Source organism: Aethalodelphis obliquidens, unplaced genomic scaffold, assembly GCF_003676395.1.
Source record: "Aethalodelphis obliquidens isolate GAN/ISIS:26980383/991018 unplaced genomic scaffold, ASM367639v1 scaffold46, whole genome shotgun sequence".
Taxonomy (NCBI): domain Eukaryota; kingdom Metazoa; phylum Chordata; class Mammalia; order Artiodactyla; family Delphinidae; genus Aethalodelphis; species Aethalodelphis obliquidens.
Genome location: NW_020837990.1, coordinates 10,260,385 through 10,280,454, shown reverse-complemented (window position 1 = coordinate 10,280,454; position 20,070 = coordinate 10,260,385). Strand labels below are relative to the sequence as shown.

At 38.0% G+C, this 20,070-nt stretch overlaps 1 protein-coding gene and 1 pseudogene across 1 annotated transcript in view; one reads left to right on the top strand and one right to left on the bottom strand.

Annotated features, from left to right (window-relative positions):
• The window catches only part of ZW10 (zw10 kinetochore protein), a 32,384-nt gene extending 14,023 nt beyond the window's left edge, over positions 1–18,361 (bottom strand). The window contains exons 1-8 of the mRNA XM_027082273.1: positions 18,163–18,361; positions 15,385–15,519; positions 10,652–10,753; positions 10,384–10,461; positions 9,753–9,912; positions 8,084–8,236; positions 7,488–7,679; positions 285–448 (exon numbers count right to left, since the gene is read on the bottom strand). Of these exons, the coding sequence (XP_026938074.1) occupies positions 285–448; positions 7,488–7,679; positions 8,084–8,236; positions 9,753–9,912; positions 10,384–10,461; positions 10,652–10,753; positions 15,385–15,519; positions 18,163–18,267 (1,089 nt within the window). The 5' untranslated portion in view covers positions 18,268–18,361. The remainder of the gene's footprint in view (positions 1–284; positions 449–7,487; positions 7,680–8,083; positions 8,237–9,752; positions 9,913–10,383; positions 10,462–10,651; positions 10,754–15,384; positions 15,520–18,162) is intronic.
• LOC113607148 (60S ribosomal protein L36a-like) lies at positions 14,756–15,376 on the top strand (annotated as a pseudogene).
• Positions 18,362–20,070: the final 1,709 nt, after the last annotated feature.

Here is a 20,070-nt window from a genome sequence, read left to right as displayed (position 1 = left end):
AAAGCGTCACATAGTAGCTACTATAGCTGACACCAATAGAAAAACAATTGTTTTTCAAAAGTATCTTACTAAAGAAAACATACTTAATAACGAAACATACTTCCCCACCCAATCAAAAGGTAGGAAGCCTGAAGAGACATGAAGTCAGAGGGAATTTGCCTCCACACTTCATGAATAATTTTCTTAAAGATGTCACTAAAGAACAAAAGATCTCCAAGGTAAACAAGTGACGCCAACAGGAACCTACGGTCTCTTCAAACCCTCTGTGACACCTCTGCTCTTACCTCCTCATACTGCTGTAACTTGCTGCTATTTGTTGGGATAGAATAAACCAAACAATTTTTAATGAGGCACTCGGACAAGTCCTCCCAGATCACGTCACCAAGCATCTCAGCCAATACGATCTTGCATGTTTTCTCATTTTCTACATCAGCAACAAGAGGCAAATCTGAATTCAAAAGAAAAAGTTTTAAACAAGAAACTCTTCACAGTCTGGACATATTCTCAAATTCCCTAGTTTTCTAGAATTCTTTAATTTTAAGATGACAGGGAAGAAAACAGCACGAATAATTCTATAGCTCTCTCAACAGACTACATGGGAAAAGCATGACACAATTATTATTTTATTTTCACTGCTCAAATGAATCATCTGCACTGTATGACTGCCTGTTCTCTATAACAATAAGGTATTAAGCCACCTACATTATAATCATCTACTGCTAATCTACAGATGTGATTATATGAAGCACTCAGAAGTTCTGCATACCACGTTGAAACTAGTTTAGAATAACAAGTTCTCCAATAATAAATATATTTCTTTCATCTCTGCAAAGGATCTGAGTGTTTATCCTAAGTAAAATATCAATAAACACCTTACATTATAGCATAATATCTAGCCTACCAAACACAATACTTCAGTGTCTCTTCCATGGTATATTTTAGGGTGGCTTTTTCTAACACATTTTGAGGGAGTTATATTCAGAACATACCATTAATTAACTAAACAATATATAAGAACCTTAAAAGAAAGTGACCATATTACCTCGGAGCCTTGAGATATCTTACAATATCTGAAGTCTAGGCCTGCACTGTCCGATATGATAGCAACCAGCCACATTTTGCTACTGAGCACTTGAAATGGGGCTGGTGTGACTGACGAACTCAATTTTTTTTCAATTTTAAGCAATTTCAAATTAAGTTTAAAAATGGAAGCAAGGGTGTGTGGTTATAATGGGTAGCACAAGGGAGCCTTGTGGTGATAGAACAGTTCTATATCTTGACTGTGGTGGTAGTTACATGAATCTACACATGTAACAAAATTGCACAGAACTATTCACACATACAAATGAGTGCAAGTAAAACTGGAGAAATCTGAATAAGCTCTGTGAATCATAACAAAGTCCATTTCCTGGTTCTGATACTATACTATGGTTACACAAGATGCTAACATTGGGGAAAACTGGGTGAAGAGTACATGGGACCTCTGTACGTTTTTTGAATTAAAATTTTAAACTAAAAAAAAAAAAAGAGGAAGTAGCGTAAAATACTTTTCTGTTAAACACAGTTTTGTTGCTTTGAAAAGACTATGCCTCACTTTAACCGTCACATCATATAAGCTATTATGTGTACTGTAGTGCTCACATCAGGCATGTGTATCACTTCTAGTATTTCTTATAAACACACCTTCGATGTAGTCAGTGTAAACAGATTCATTCCACTGGAATGACTTTGTTTTCCTATGCACCAGTGTAACATTGTAATACATTTATTTGAATATTTTTCACATACAGCACAGGTTACAGTGATACCTATAATAAACTGAAAACGGTAGTAAAATTGAAATGCTTATTATTTTCACTATGATATATTTTTCTAGCTTAAAAGAATGATTATAAACAAACTTTTAAATTTAAAACTAAGGTACACTATTGATGCAGAATCAAGTGAAGGTGCAGAAGCTAGAAGAACTGGCAGAACAGTAAAGGAAACTACAGACTGGAAGAAAATATGCCACAAATTTTACAATAAATGGCAGCTGCAGCTTGCTAAAACAGAGCAAAACAAAACTTTTCTTGCTGTGCAAAAAAATTTTTAAGATGATAAAGCAGACAATATTAAGAGAAATTTCAACAAATACATTAGGAATTTGTCAAGTTTCCTCTCAAAGAAGAATTGACAAAATTAGTCACCTGAAATCACAATTAAATGTCCAACCCAAAATCACAATTAAATGTGATTAATTAAAAAATCACAATTAAATGTCCAAGATTTTAAGGGGATCAGAGCTTGTAAATTTAGCTAGTGATAAAATGACTTGGTAAAATCATTCCATACATTTTGGTAGCAAATTTATGCTGGTTTTTAAAAAATTAATTAGGGCACTTATCCATCTTTTTCTATTGACCAAAAGAGCTTGATTATCAAAGGGATTATCTGTAATTTGAAGAGTACCTAGAATGTAGCCACAAACCGTACGTGCCTGATGGTGGCCTTTTTAGCGGAAAATCTTTAACCACCTTCCAAATTTCTTCTACAACTACTTGTATGTTCAGAGTCTCTATTTCTTGGTAAATTTTAGTAGTGTATACCTTCTAGAAAATCATTCATGGCAAAAGCAAAATATGCTTCTTGTGACAAAGTCAACACCACGGAAGTTTACAAAGAGAAAGCCTAATTTTCCCTCTCCATACCCACAAGCTTCTCTCTCTCTCTGTGTCCAAGTAACCAGAGTTAAGAGTTTGGTTTGTATTCTTCCTCCCTTACATTAATAATATACACACGCACACATGCATGCACGCACGCAGACACATGATATAGACTAAACTGTGTCCCCCACAATTCATATGTTGAAGCCCTAGTCCCCAGTGTGACTGTACTCGGAGACAGGGCTCGCCTTTAAATAGGTCATAACGGTGGAGCCCTAATCCACTATGACTAGTGTCCTTTTAAGAAAAGGAGAGACACCAGGGATAAGCAAGCAGAGAAGAAAGGCCATGTGAGGACAGTAAGAAGGCTGTCTGCAAGGCAAGGAGACAGGGCTCAGGAGAAACCAAACCTACTAACACCTTGATCTTGGACTTCCAGCCTCCAAAACTGTGAGAGAATAAATTTCTATTGTTTAAGCCACAGAGCCTGTGGAATTTTGTTATGGAAGCCCTAGCAAACTAATATAACATTCATATAAGGGGCTACTTCCTTTTTTATAAAATGGGTTTATGCTATAGATTTTACATGTAACTTTTTTATCCCTTAAAAATAGATTGTGGCCATCTCTGAGGTCACTATATCTAGCTCCACTTCATTTCTTTTCAATAGCTGCACCATTCTTCAAATGATGCACATTCCAGTATGCAAGTATATACAGTACTCATACATGCAAACATACACACTGTTGATATCACATAGTAAGGAATTAAAAAGTGGGACACCTGGGTCAAAGCGATGTATATTTTAGCATAACTATAGAGCTGCAGATTACTTTCTAAAAAACTCACTAAAGCGATGAAGGAGACTACCTTTGCATTTTCTTACCGAAAGTGTCTTACACAAATCTTTGAATTCTGTCAACCCTAGGGGTGAAAAGTTCTACTTTGATGGTGTGATTTCCATTCCACTATTAGGGAGATTAAGCAATACATATTTTTATGTTTATTAACAACTTGCACCTTTTCTTCCATAAACTGCCTATTCATATTTTTTACTCTTTTTCTGTTATTATGTTCTTTTTTTCTTTGTAAAAAAAATCTTTGTATTAGCTCCTTGTCTGCCAATGTACTGCAAATATTTTCTGCCAGTATAATATTATCTTTTGACTTTGTTTATGGCATTGTTTACCATACAGAATTTAACATTTATATGTAGTCAAATTTATCAATCATTTCCTTTATGCATTCTGAGCTTCCTGAGAATATTTAAGTCTTCTTGTAAATTTTCTTCTAACATTTTTATTGTTTTACCTTTTGCATATAGGGATTTAATTTATCTGGAATGTATCTCTGTATGAAGTACGAAGCAGGAATCTAACTTTGTCTTATTCCATATAGCCAATTTTGCTAGCACCATTTTTTAATAAACTATCTGTCTCACTAAACTGAAATACAACTTTGATCAAATGGTAAATTCTCATTTATTCTTGGCTCTACTTCTGGACGCTTTTTCATTCCACTGATCTTCGTATGTCAAGAACATAGTTTTAATTATAAAATTCTCCAACTAGTGTTTTGCAAATCTTTATTAGCAAGTCTCATATTTTTTGATGTAAGCTCTAGAGTAATTAATTTGTCAAGTAGGAAAAATGTATAACAAGAATCTGATTGGGAATGTTTTAAATTTATGCATTATTTTGGAATGAGCTGACAATTTTTTGAGACTGTCTTCTAATCCACGATAGCCTCCCCTTACTTTACGCCCTCAATAAGTTTTATGCTTTCCCTTACATGTATTCTTCCCATTCTTATTAAATTTATCTTTTAAGAATTTCATAGATTTTATTGCCATTATAAATAAGATATCTATTTTAATTTATAACTGATTGTTACTAGCTTGGAGAGAAACTGATTTCTATAGATTTATACTGTACCTAGACAACTTAGTAAATGTCTTACTAATTATTAAAGTTTTAGGAGCCTTTTGTTTTTTTAGGTATACAATTACATCATTTACAAGTAAAGATAAATACTTCTCCTTATTTTAATATTCATACTTATTTTCTCTTCTTTGCATCAGCCATAACCCCTAAAACAATGTTAACGAATATTAATAATAATGTGCATTCCTGACTTAAAACTGATTTTAATGGAAATAAAGTTTTTAATCCTTTAATAGATGCTTGTTGCTGGCTTTTTAGAAGCAATTAGCTTCAAAATTAATTACTTTAAAAAAAATCAATAAAGTATAACATAATTATGCAAAGTGGTCTATTATACAGTTGTATACTTTACTTCATCATTTCCCTATTCTTCAAGATTTCATGACTTTCCAGTATTTCAATATTATAAGTAACATTATGATGAACATCCTTATACATAAATGGTTTTATATATTTAAGATTATTTCTTCAAGGAAGACTCCTAGAACTTGAAACCTTGGTTTAAAGGATATAAACATTTTAAGGCTTTTTATATATTTTGCCAAAGTATTTCCAAAAGAATTTTTTTTCTCCTCTTTTAAAAGCTCCTTTGCTGCTGGTACAATGATGCTTAGTAATACAGAAAACTTGGGAGAAAAAAATACATATTTAAAAGATGAAAAGAGCATAAAACCAAAGACAAACATAAGACGAAAGGTAAAAATCTTTATGAAGTTTCAGAATAACTAAAATCCAAAGAAAGTAGAGGATTCCAAAAAGAACTAAGGCCACAAAATATGATCCTCAGGTTTTATTTAGGGCAAGAAGATGAAGGAAGGGAATACTGACTGAAAGATAGTAAAGAGATTAGAAGAGCACCTAGCAACAGTGAGTTGTCTTCTGCTCTGAATATCCTAGGTACTAAGAAAACTTACAAATAAAACACTAGGTTGAATACTTAAATGGACCAACGTCAAACTGGAAAGAGGTTTCTACTGGAATTCCCCAGAGCACCCTCTGATCTAGCCCTATCCTAGGTAATAGTACCATCACTGACTCAGATTAAACTGTAAGAAAACATGATTATCAATTATGCATTCGATATGAAATAGAAAGGATATTGTAAAATTTTATCAAGTAAAATTTAACAAAGATTAATGTTAATGCCAAAAAATCAAGTACAAGATGGGAAAGCAGCAGTTTGCACTGAGTATGACATAGGATTTTCACTGACATCAAGCTCAATAAGTTAACTGTGTAAAAATAGCTATACTATATAGCTATACTAACAGAAGCATGAAACTGAGAATGAGGGTGTGAACAATCCCCCCATACTATTCTGAATTGGTTCGGACTATACTTAGAATACTTTGTTCTGTTTTGAACACCCTACTTTAATAAAAGGACTATGGAAGAAATGGAATATATTCACAGAAGATCAGTGAAGATAAGAGGAACTTAAAAAACTATTTCATTAAAAAATAAAACTAAAGATGTTTTATATTGGTGATAAGATGTAGGCAACATAGTAACAGCTACTATAAAGAATCTGAAAGTCCATCATGTGTAATAAGAATTAGATTTCTATATAGCTCCACATACTAGAAACAGCATCAGTAAAGCAGATATTACAGGGCATATATTTTGAACATAGTTTTTAAACAACTACCCTAAAGATTTAGGTTCCAAAATGGTCATTTGGGCAATAGCATTTAAGAAAGAAGATACAATTTTTTTTAAAAACCAACAAACAAAAACTTCATAGTACTCAGAGTTGTCCAGAGGTGGGATGGAATGCCTCAAGAGGAAGTGAGTTCCCTCTCACTAGAAGTGCTCAAGTTTGTTATATGACTAATTGATGGGAGTGTTACAGAGGAGAGTCGAGCATCAGAGATATCTGTATTGCATCACCTTTCTAGTTCCTTCCAATCCTTGGGTACTTTGCTTACAACTCTTTTTTTATATCTAATAAAAATAAGGGTGTATTACCTCCCTAAGTAAAGGAATAAGAAGAAAACTACCTTGGATTTTTGTAATTTATGCAAGTCTTAGAATTTTTTATTCTCTGTTGTCAAAACTAGAAAGAATTCCTTGCTCTACATATAAATTATTTCTATATAAATAAAGAATGCCTGTATGTGTATAACCGAGTCACTTTGCTATACAGCAGAGATTGGCAAAACATTGTAAATCAACTGTACTTCAATTTAAAAAAAAATAAATTTATATATAAATAAAGTATGTTGACTGCCAGGAAGGCATACAAACAATAGCAGCATCTCTTTTTCATTTTCTCCACAGCAAGAATGCTTAATTTGACTATTCAATAAGACAACTGAGAAAAGCAAAAAGAAGGTAAGTCAAATAGACTAAAACCAACAGTATTATAACAAAACACCAGAAGAAATTTTACTTTTAGTAGTGTGACAGCCAAAAAATGATGCAAGCAACATAGAAACTATTTCAAGGGTGAATATATAAAGATCTAACCAGTAGGCCGAGATGGAATGAAATTCATGGCCTATGTTAAACCTATTTTGTTTATATCAACTAGGTTGAAGGGGATTTTCCCATCAAAAGATATAAAACAGCACTTAGTTCATTTCTGCTTCTCCTATAACTAAAGCAAGAGTCCCAAAATGTGATGTTCCTAGAAGTCCCATGAGGGAAATGCATCCCAAAATTCAACTAAATATTACAAACACAGACTCTAGGGCACCACTAAAGACCCTATTTGTCAACACAGGGCAGAGAAGGAATGCAAAATAGAGCAAGAAATAAAAAGGTAACTACTTTGTTCCCATGACATAATTTACTCACGTCTGATCCGCCATTCACTCAGATTGCTGACATTTTTATCCACTTTAAAATAAATATCGACTTCTCTAAAATATAAAAGCGCTGCCTTGGGGATACATACCTAGAAGTTGTTTCTGGACCACTTCCAGTACCAGTCTGATCTTGGCAAAAACTTCAGATGGTGATGGATGTTCCAAGTCAGTCATCACAGATTCAAAACGAATGATAATGATGTTAGGTTGGCTTTCTATCACAGCAAAAAGGGATGGGCAAGATGCCAGAGGCCTAAGGATATACTTCAGCAGCATCTGACCTGAAAGTTTTATGAACACTCATAAAAAATAAATCACGTCAAAAAAAAAAAGATCTTCGAGCCTGACAACAAAAATACATATACCATGACGTTACACAACACCCATTACGCACTGCAGGTTTTCCCACTGAAGTTTCCCAGATTGTCTACAGATTTTTATTTAAATTATTCAAAAAATCAAATAAAATAAATACCAGCAGCTACTTTAAAAAAGAAAAAAGGAAAGGATCTAAGCCCTTAATGAAAAGTGTAATATTTATACAATTCCACTTGATAAATCATGAGGCCAAACCCTATGATCCATCATCAATATTATTCAGAGAATACTGATCATTTTTCTGTCATTCCTTTAACAATGGACCTTCTGAAATTTCATGTAAATGAAACAAAGTATTATGCCTTACCAAATGACTTAAGCTTGGTATGTAGCTCCCCAAGAAGAGAAAATGCCAAGAGGACACAACTGATGGGTGGCACGGGGGTCTTCTCTTCTTTCTGAGATGGTTCAGCGCATAAATGAAGTTCTGTTTGTAGGCAAGATTCCAAGTTGCTGGTATCTAAGAAAAAGGGAAAAAATATCAGCTGTCTCAGCAATACAAGATGTTCCCATTTCTATCCCTGAGAGCCCACCGTCTACTAAGAGTCCTAAGTATGTGGTTTTACTACAATACACTTCTAATGCAATCAAATATGAATTACTACATACACGTCCTTGGCATCACTTTAAAACAGGAAATTACTTCCTTTGGTATGTTCAAAGAATCAAACTGAGTGCCAAAGTAAGATGATGTGCATACAATAACTGCTTACTAAATATGTGTTGAGAATGGATAAACAACAAGGTCCTACTGTATAGCATAGGGAACTATATTCAATATCCTGTGATAAACCATAATGGAACAGAATATAAAAAAGTACGTATTTATATTTATAACTGAATCACTTTGCTGTACAGCAGAAATTAACACAACATTGTAAATCAACCATACTTCAATTTAAAAAAAGAATGTGCTGAATGACAGAATGAAGGCAAAGAATAAAAAGTGAGATCCTAGTTTCAATTAAGGCCTCCTATTCTATGTTCCCTCTTATGAAGTAAAGAGAACAGCCTGCCAAACAAGTTTAACAGGGTGTGTTACAACACAGAATTAACACACCTGCCACCTCCTCTTAATTTTACAGTCTGCTTGGAAATAGAATCTAAAATTTTCTAGATGACTTCCTTGAAAATACCTAATACATACAGGGTGGGGTATGTGTGTGTGAGTGTGTGTATGTGTGTGTGCGCACGCATGCGTGTGTGTACACACATACATATACAATGTATTTGAAGGCCATAGTGGATATGGGAAAGGGAGCAAGGGGAGACTGTGAGGTTTCCCCTGAAACAGACTAAATTTCAAGATTAAATGCTGGAAAATATACCAGGTTTAATGGCATGTCCTTCCCATATACCCTCAGAGGTTTTACTTTGTGTAAACAAGATATCAAAGAGGGCTCACACCCAGAGGTGGGCAGAGGGGCTGAGAGCCAAGTAGTATAAATAAAAGCCAGGGCCAGAGTTATCCTATTTCTTCATCTTGCAAAGCATCCCCCATCTCATGATTTTGTCACCATTTTTCTCCAACAACTGAAAAAAACTGGGCCAAACTCCTATCCCTTTCCTTAGCAAGAGAGAAAGAATGGTTGAACAGCTTCTTTAAGCTTTCTAGAAAAGATAAACTGTTGGGATTAGAGCTTTGGGAACGGGCACATCTTACGATGCAGTGGAAACTGTGTGGTCTTAATGTGCTACCACCTCCTCTACCACAGCCGCGCCACCTGGACCCCTCCCAATCATCTTCTCTCTTCTCTGCTCCTTCCCAGTGAAAGGGACAGAAAGAGAAATGCATGGGAAGTAACAAGCATTTTGGTCCTAACAAGCATTCTGCTTAACATGAGAACTCAATATAGAATTGGGAGATTAATAAATGAAACCTTCCTCTCTCCCAACATAAAATATTTGGAATATATTCAGAGGCCAAACTGGTTCAGGCAGATTAAGCAAAGCAGTCCACCTGAGGTCAGCAGCACCTTTTGATGGCGGGAACTTCCATACAATCAGCTTCTGCCACTCTTCTCCAAGGTGATAAAGTATGTTCTGTTTCTGTATTGTAAGCTCCATGCTGAGAGATTTCAGTATTTTTAAATCAAAGCATTTTCTGGATTTTAATAACTTCAAGCATATCTGTGCCTGGTAGTGAAATGGAATCATTGTTAACATTTCATCTGGACTCTAGGCAATTAGAATATATTTGTATAATGATAAGGAATACATGCAACACAAAATTTACTGAAAACAAGAATAGTACTGGACTTCTCTGGTGGTACAGTGGTTAAGAATCCGCCTGCCAATGCAGGGTACATGGGTTCGAGCCCTGGTCCGGGAAGATGCCACATGCAGTGGAGCAACTAAGCCCGTGCGCTACAACTACTGAGCCTGTGCTCTAGAGCCCGCGTGCCACAACTACTGAAACCCGCGCACCTAGAGCCCGTGCTCCACAGCGAGGGAAGCCACTGCAATGAAAAGTAGGCCCCGCTCGCCACAACTAGAGAAAGCCCGCGCGCAGCAACAAAGACCCAATACAGCCAATAAATAAATTAATTAATTTTTTAAAAAAAGAATAGTACTAATTGCTCATGCTTTAGAGAAAGTGTTTAATACCTCTTCTAGACGCTGAGCAGCAGTAACATACTTCTTCTCTGCCAATGCACAATTATATTCCTCAATAGCAGTAGAAAACTGAAAAGATAAGTATAGTTATCAGGTATTTTATTTTATACGTCCTACTATTTCAAGTCTGTCTGCTTGTTTATTTTTAAACTATGAAAAAATACCACATAGGGGATACCCATTGAATGATAAGACAATTGGAAAAAAAAAATAACTTTCTCACCACCAAAACACTAAAGTTTGATTTGAGTATACTGACCTCGTGTAGCTGTCTAAGTAAACTTAGGACTACCGAGTCTCTTTCCAACTGTTGCTTCAAGTCTGTAAATTCAGCAGTTGATACGTGAAGATCCCGGCGGACCTAAGTCACACACCAAAGACAAGTACTTTTAAGCTATACTATACTTGAGAAATGAAACTTTTACTGTAATCAATAAGCTTTATTAGGTGACTATAATTCATGATGAAATTTAAATGCTGGTTAAGACTGGAATAAAAATCACAGAATGTAGTAGGAAGAGACTTTAAGTGATCCACTTAGCCCAAACCCTTATCCTATGCAGGAATACCCGTTCCCATCAACATAATATCCTCGTGTCACCATGTATTCTTAGTTTAAGCAGTTATCTTTCATCAAAGAACTCATCCACCTGGATTACTGGTATCCCCACTGCCAAGTGATAATTCATTCTTCAGCTGAATAGTTCTAACTAATAGAAAGATTTCTCTACATTGAGTGAGAATCCGCCTCCCATTCTGTCCCACCTTTTCAGGGACTTTGCACTATCAATTATTTCCTCTCTTCTCTATCTTTTACTTCTCCCTAAGTCATGCTCCATTCCAATTATGTGAATACCTATTAGAGCGTGGCTCCTCCCATCAGATTTAAATATGATTTAAAATCTCCCCCAACTCTATGAAAAAGTATCCTCCACCTTAGCAACCACCCTATTTCTCGGTAGCTACTTGATTTCTCTCCTCCCTCTCACAAACAAGCTTCTTGCAAGAGTGATCCATACTCGCTGTCTTTACTTTCTCACCTCTCATTCACTCTATAACTCACGTGATCTGGCTTCTACCCCCGCCATTCCACCAAAGCTGTTCCAAAGCAGTTGGTGCCAAAATACCAAGCAAATCCTTGCTGCTAAATCCAAAGCCTATGTCACCAGTATTACCTTGCATCAGTACACTGCTACTCACCTTCCCTTAGTCTATGACACCCATATCTACTCATTTTCCTCCTGCTTCTTTGGCCATTCCTTTTCATCTTCTTTTGGGAGAGAAATTTCCCCTCTGATCACTTCACACACGCTGATATTCCTTTCTCCCTGGCCCTCTCATTACTCTGAACCAACAGTTCTCAAAAAATAAACGTTTTTTTTACCCCACCCTAATCCAGGGTCGTTTGGCAATGTCTAGAGACATCTGGCGTGCCACGATCGAGGGCGCTCTACTAGCACCTAGTGAGTAGAGGCCAGGGTTAGTACTGAACACCTTCCAGGGTACCGGATAGGCCCCCACAGCAAAGAACGTCCGGCCCCAAATACCAGCTGTGCCTGTACTGAAAAGCCCTCCTCTCCACGCTCTCTCTGGGCAATCTCATTCATTCCCATAGCTTCAACTTCTAAGCGCAGCTACCTCATGTCCACACCATTTTCCTAACATCCAAATATGTATATGGATGGCGTGACATGCCAACTATCCTCTAAAATCCATTCTCCCACTCTCCCACAGTAACAGCGCAAGGCTACGCAGCTAGACTATATGTGCTAGTGCCCTGCACAGTCAGGTGTGACCATGTGTCTAAGATCCCACCAATGCAATATAAGCAGAAGTGATGTGTACCATTACTAAGTCTTAAGAAAACAGATGTGTCTCCTCTATTCCCTCTATTTGACCTTAACCTGCAGCTATAACTGGACATGGGGAGAGACCAACATCAACCATGCAAACAACAAAATCCTAGAGCAGTGTTTCTCAAACTATAACATACATACATACATATTGCTTGGTGAATCTTATTAAAGTGCAGATTCTGATTCAGTAGGTCTGGGATGGGGCCTGAGATCCTCCACGTCTAACAAGCCACCAGGTGTTGCCAATTCCGCTGCCTACAGACCGTTGGAAGACAATTCTTTAGGAGTCTCTCACATTTCTGCACTATCTTGCAAGTGAAGCAATTGACTGTCTTTTGTTCTGGACTATCTTTTCAAAAATGTTTGTGTAGTAAACAGCTTGAAAAACAGAGATGGCGTTTTCCTCCATAGCAAAAAGCCAGCATGCTCACTACCCGTTAGAAAAGGTTCAGGTTCCCTGAACAGAAGTTCTCTTCCATCCATACAGTCCACTGCACACCGCCCTGTAGAAACTGGGGCTTGCAGCACTGTGCAAAAACGTTCATCCTCTGGCTACCGCTGTGAGTAATAAACTGTCCTTCACAGTTCTTGACACAGACTACACTACAGTAGCCAGGCCCTAGGTTGTAGAATCAGCCTGCTAGCCTAGACACTACGATTGAAAAATATGTATCTTGTTTAAGCCACTGCATTTCAAGTTCCCGCCCGGCCCCCAGCTTTCTTTACAACAGTCTAGCCTCCATCTTCACACAATCCAACTGTGCAGCTCCATTTGTAGACCCCACAGGCACCCCATATTTAAACTCAACAAAAACCTACTCCTCCTCTAGATTGTTTCAGTGAATGACACATCAATGACCTAGTTCCCCAGTTATCTTTGACTCCGTAGTCTTTCACCCCCCATATCAACAACTGCCAGAGATTCTATATCTTTTCAAAGTCCCTAGGATTCGTCCACTTTTCTCCACCCCCACTGCCATTGACGATGGAGCACGTTGCATCCTGTCTTGCCCGATTACTTTAACTGCCTCCTAATGCTTTAAGTGCCTTCTCATTTCCCAGTCTCTTTTCCCTCAAGTCCTTTCTTCAGACTGCAAGCAGAATGGGATTCCTAAAACTCAAATCTGACATCACTCTCCTGCTTAAACTCTTCCATGGCTTCCACAGGGCAATCAAGATAACGTCCTTACTACTTAAACTGATACACACAGTCCTTGCTTACCTTTTTAATCTCATCTCATGTCTCCTCCCGCCACACTCTCTAAATATCTGTCATATGGAATACTTGCAGCTCTCCAAAAGTGACACCTCTCCACTACCTCCATGCCTCTACCATGCTGTCCCCTATGCCTGCCTAAACATTCCTCCTTCATCTTTTGCTTAATTACCTGCCACTTCAGATTCTGGTTTGGACACTACTTCCTACAGAAAGCCATCCTTAGCTATATCTGCTCTCTTTAACTGGATTATTCCAATTTTAGTGTATATCACACTATTTTATTCATCTATAACAGGCATAAGATTCACATTTTGAAATAAAACACTGTCTAGTTCACCAACTACCACAGTATCTGGCACCTTGCAGATGCTCAATAAATATATCAAATATATATATAAACAAATATATATATAAACTCAATAAACACCTTTATAACGTCCACCTATTGAATCTAATTCCCCTTCTCTAGCCATAAATTTGAATCTTTCTCCCATACGAAAATACTGGGCTGCAAATATTGGACATGTTTTTCATTGAAGCTAAACACCCTGAGTTTCCTCATTGTTCTTCAGATGGTACAGTGTTCAGGCCTGGACCCTCTCATCGAGACCAGTCACTTTCAAAACGTAACAACCAGAACTGAATAAATTTCACCAGCCATAATCTGGCCAGCAAAACGTACAAAGAGCCCATTACTCTCTGGTTCCAGACACTTCATTTCTAACAGCACAGTCTAAGATTGCACTGTTGACTCATTTGTCTGACAATACACTTTGAAAATATTATTTGAACTGTGCCAGAGTTGTAGAGTAATGGATTTATTTTTATTCAAACCTCTAACCAGAATGACTGGTAAACTCACTGTTAAATAGATTTTCTAGGTAGCTAGTCGTTTCCCCACTTGTGATTCAAGTTTTTATAGAGAATTTTTTAAAATACATCTGTTCTCTTTCCTTCTTTGGTAACTATCACATAGAGAAGAGACTTGGTGTCTTTCCTTTAGGACCTTGAGAATACCTCAACATCCTGATTTTGGATATCAATACACCCTGACTGATAATTTAGAAATTGAGGTACAAGACACCTACTTTATTTAAATCTCTAATATCAGCTTGATTTTTTTCAACTGCTTTTTTTTCCTAAAAGGAAACAGCAAGGGAAAAATCCTAGTGAGATAATATATGTGAAAAATATTTTTTAAATTATTAAATATTTTTAAATTTAAAATGGATATTCCTGTTTCCAGACAGGCTTACTTCTTTGCGATGACAGCGCTCTGGCAAACGTGATGAACATTCTTAAAACCTGCCAGACTTTCCATAAGAAGTATAGCAAGCACTAGCCCCACAAAGTGACACAGTACAAGACGGGCAGGGATTTTCTGCATGTCCAGGGAAAGTGGCTTTATGACAGGAAGTAGAGTGGTTGTGATTGGCGATCTGAGCCAATTTTCCAGAAGAAGGCCGGAAGAAAAGATTGTGCTGCAGCTTTAATATGCTGAGGCCAGCTGCAGATATAAGAGAATGCTGGCCATTAAGAGAGATAAGCATTTTAAAGTAGGAGATAAGGGAAAAGGCCAAATTATACACTTCTATGCTTCATCTGTTTTCGTTTTATTATGAAGACAATAAAATCCTGAGATTATTTTTTAATTTATAAAGTGCTATTAAAATGTAAGACATTATTATTATAGCTTAAAATGTTTTTTTTACCATAAAAAAGAAATTGTTTAAAGTATAGTTTTGGAAAATATTTGTGTTTTAAAACCGGACGTTACCCTAAAATCATCTAATTCAACTTCCATTTACCAATAAGGAAAGCGAGGTCTTTAAAAGTTGTATAAAACTGAATTGTCTTAGAAATCAGGAAGTTGAACTGCCTCCCTACAAACCTACCCTAATAACAAACTATTCTTACCTCACTCTCTATCCTGGATTTCAGCAGGTCAATGTCATCAGATAGCTTATCCACTTGGGTAACCAGGTCCTGTGCACTTTGCATGCTAGGCAGGAATTCACTGTACTTCTTGCTGATCATACTGCATACCTCGCCCTATTATATAGGATGGAAAAATTACAATGAGATGAGTAGGGAACTCTGTTAAAATACATAGCTCATCTTCTATTAGGTATCTTCCAAGTTAGGGCCTTCTTGCCAGTTACCCACACCCATTCGCTTTCCCTCCAAGCCAACGGGTTTCCTCAAAAAGCACATTTCTCCCACCGTTAAGAGTCCCATAACACGACTAGGGTACAAGAAGGCAATGATCACCAAATGCCAACAGTGCCCAAGAGTTGTACAAACACTGAAAAAGAGAAACGAAGAGACAAAAATTCTCATTTTGAACTATTATCAGCTCAGACTATAGCCACTAATTTTAATCACACCTAATAGAAAAAAAAGTAAATGGATAAATTAAACCCATAATCTGTATACCTCAATGGATTTATGAATTTCTATTCTCTTGCTTATAAAATTGTAAGGCCTAATCTTAAAACCCTAAATTTTCTTTTAAGATTTTTTTTGATATGGACCATTTTTAAAGTCTTTATTGAATTTGTTACAATACTGCTTCTGTTTTATATTTTGGTATTTTGGCTGCGAGGCATGTGGGATCTTGGCTCCCCAACCAGGGATTGAACCCGCACCCTCTGCATTGGAAGGCGAAGTCTCAACCACTGGACCGCCATGGAAGTCCCTTAAAAGCCTAAACTGATTTGAGTTCCATTATCTCCTTTAATGCAAACAAATTATTGAATACTTTGCACTGAATTAGTCAATGCTTTGAAAGACACATGAATAAATTATGCTTGCACACAAATAAATTCCTTTTAGGTAGGAAAGACAGTATGCACTTAAGTATTCAGAATACAGAATAGAGAAATGTAATATAGCAACAGAGTTAATGTCCTCCAGGAGCACAACTGGGAAACAGAGCACCTCTGCCTGAGGGAAAATGGGGATATTTTTCATGCAGGGAACTATATCTGAGATGGAACTTGAAAAATGAGTAGAAATACTAATAGGTTAAAGATGGAGAAACGGCAACATAAGTAAAATCTGGGAACTAGGAAAAAAGTGGGCCTGTTTGGAGTATAAAAAGTAATTCTCAACTGTCTGAAGATTCAAGTCAGGGAAAATAAACTAGCGAAAGGAAAGTTAGGTCCAGAACAGGGAGGAGCCTTGAGTGCCATGTTAAAGTAGCTTAATAGCCTGCCCTCTTTCCATCATATAAAAAGTGATGGGGCTTCCCTGGTGGCACAGTGGTTGAGAGTCCGCCTGCCGATGCAGGGGACACGGGTTCATGTCCCGGTCCGGGAAGATCCCACATGCCGCGGAGTGGCTGGGCCCGTGAGCCATGGCCGCTGGGCCTGCGCGTTCCGAGCCTGTGCTCCGCAACGGGAGAGGCCACAACAGTGAGAGGCCCGCGTACCAAAAACATAAAAATTAAAAAGTGATGAAAAATCCTAAAGCCATATTAAAGAAGAGATGCCAGTGACATGAATACTTAACATTTAGGAAATCATTTTGGTAAAATAAAAACATTTTTGTGCCTTTATGGTACAGTGCCAAAATGGCTCCCTTAAATCCAGACCTACACGGTACATATCTTTTTATTTTATTTTTTTAACATCTTTATTGTAGTATAATTGCTTTACAATAACAAAATGACTCAGTTATATATATACATATGTTCCCATATCTCTTCCCTCTTGCATCTCCCTCCCTCCCACCCTCCCTATCCCACCTCTCTAGGTGGTCACAAAGCACTGAGCCGATCTCCCAGTGCTATTCGGCTGCTTCCCACTAGCTATCGATTTTACGTTTGGTAGTGTATATATGTCCATGCCACTCTCTCACTTTGTCCCAGCTAACCCTTCCCCCTCCCCGTGTCCTCAAGTCCATTCTCTACATCTGTGTCTATTCCTGTCCTGCCCCTAAGTTTGTGAGACCCATTTTTTTTTTTTTAGATTCCATATATATGTGCACATCTTTTTAAATGAAAGCAACAAAGATGTGGGCAAATACAAATGTAGGTAAAGATAGCAGTACAAAGTGGAACTGCGTGTGGTTTGTGCCTTTTGTTTTTGTATCAATCTCAAGACAGCAGGGTCCAAAGAAGTGCTATTCACGTGTTTTATAACATCGTAGTCTCAAGGGCCTGGAGGTGGAGAAGAGAGTTTAATAAAATATCGATAGGTTTTAATAAGAAAAATTTCAGGGATGGAGGAGAACGGCACAATCCTCCCAAAGCCATTATATTCATCCACAAATCGGACAGAGGAGGAAATCACACACCGATGAGGGGTGGGCGGGATTGCCCTCATTTCTATCCCGCTCCTATTCTCCCTCCCTAGAAACCTCGTGCTTCCAGTCCCACTTCCCCTGCTCTGCTTGTCTCCTCGGCCTTCTACCTCGACCCCCCAATCCCTCCCCAGCCTAACCCCACTCCCAACGCTGCCCCAGTCACCGCCTCTTCCTCTCCACTGTCCCGCCTCCTTTCCTCCGCAGTCCCCAACCCCGGTCTGGGCTTCCCTCTAAGCCCCCTCCTCGGCCCACATACCTCCCAGCCCTCCCACTCCTCATTCCTCCCACTCGGCTTCCACGCCTGACCGCTGGCATCCACTCTGGCTGCCATGGCTCTACTCCTCCCTCCGTCCCTTTATAGCCAGCCGCCAGCTGCCCCGGCTTCACCTTAATCTCCTCCACCCGCTGGGTCAGGCGGCTGATCCGAGTGCACAGATCCTCCTTTTCCAGCCTCCCCGAGTGTGCCAGGACTTCCGTCACGAACGAGGCCATCGCTACCACAAGAAGCAACCCGGGCAGAGTCACTCTCTTGTAGCCAGCGCGGCAGCTCCAGTCCCGCCGGAGGCCTTGGCGCGCGGCCTGCCGGGAAACGGAGTCTCGCGGGGCCCAGACCTCCGCACGAAAAGCGAGGCTCGTACTACAACTCCCAGTAGGCACCGCGGCTATCCTAGCGTGGACTTTTCACGGTGTCCCGTAGTTGGCAAACTGTGCGGAGACGCGTTTTCTCCTTGCTCATTTTCAAATAGCTTGCCTTTTCCCGCCGGGTTTTCACTAGAAGAAAATGTTTTTATTTAATAACCAGTCACAACTGAATTTTTCTCAGCTTCAAAACGCTTACCTGTGAAATTTATCTAGCCTTGAAGACCTAACGAGCCCATCTTGATCTTTTTTCGTTAAATATTCATTCTCATGGGCCTCAGTGGCCATCAGAGTTTATGTGAATGGTGCCCTCTGCAGTTGTGCAAGGAAGTGGAATCACCTCATTATAAATAAAAGTATGCTCATAATTGCACTCCTTTTATATATAGTATATATATATACATATATAACATCTATTAAATATATTATAAGTTTATATTATTTATATTACCTAGGTATAAATAACATTAGTACTGTATGGACTGGAACATGATACTTAGCACTTTCTATCAGCGATTACAAATCAATTTTATCAAAACTTTAAAAAAATTGTTTCATTATTTAAATGTGTTACATACATACTATAAGATATATGTATGTATGTATACATATATGCATATAAATGCGTTACATACTAAAAGATTTTCACAATATACTATGTACAGTATTAAAAAATAAGTAGATATAGATACATATATAGAGGTAAAGGTAAAGGAAGTACACCAATTTAACTCTCTTAGGGGTGAATTTATGGTATTTATTCTCTTCTTTTCCCTGTTTTTTTCTATTTTTCTACAATAAACATGTACTGCCTTGATTAAAATGCTTTTTAAAATTTTTTTAAAGGTACCTTGTGACGGTGGACCCCCAAGTAGATGCTGACACTAAGGTCCCTGTCAATTTTAAGTGCCTGTGGAACAATCTGCTTATCCTAGTGATGCAGGGGCAGCTTCCTGTGACATGAGCAAAGGGGGTTGAGACGGGAAGCCATAACATCTTGGGAATCGCCTCTCCCTAGAAAACCAACCAAACTTCTGTTTGGTAGACCTGTCAGCCTCTCTTTGAATTCTAAATGCTACTACTAATAAATGCCCAGTGAGAAAGAAGGATGTGCAAATGAAATTCCTGAAAATTTGTATCACATATTTATTGAGCAACTATTATATGATGGACACTGTGCTAGGCTGGGAATCCAAAATATGTGAATAAATAATCTCAGGAAAATATGATCATTACTATCTTTGAGGTAGATGAGGGATTGATCCAGATGTGGTAGGGCCTAAATTTTATATACTTGCCAGGAGGCGGAGGACTCTTTAAGGAAAAAAATATAAAATAACAAATACAAAATTAAGTGCAGGCCTTGGAAGGAGTCTGTGCAAGTAACAGGCCTGGAAGCTTAATCCACCTCTAAGGAGGTACAAAGGGCAGAGGAAATATTGGGGGAGGAGCACCCAGTCACTGATTGAATCAGGGAGGTTCCACAGTAATAAGTAATCTGAACTAAGAATGGAAGGAGGTGTCAGGTTGAGGTTCTGGAATCTTCCTCCAGGAAATTAAGCCATGAATACCCACAAACACAACTGCAGAAGCTCCACCTCTCCCTGAGCACTGGATAAGCTAAGGACTATCCCTCAAGTTTCCAGGAAGAGACAG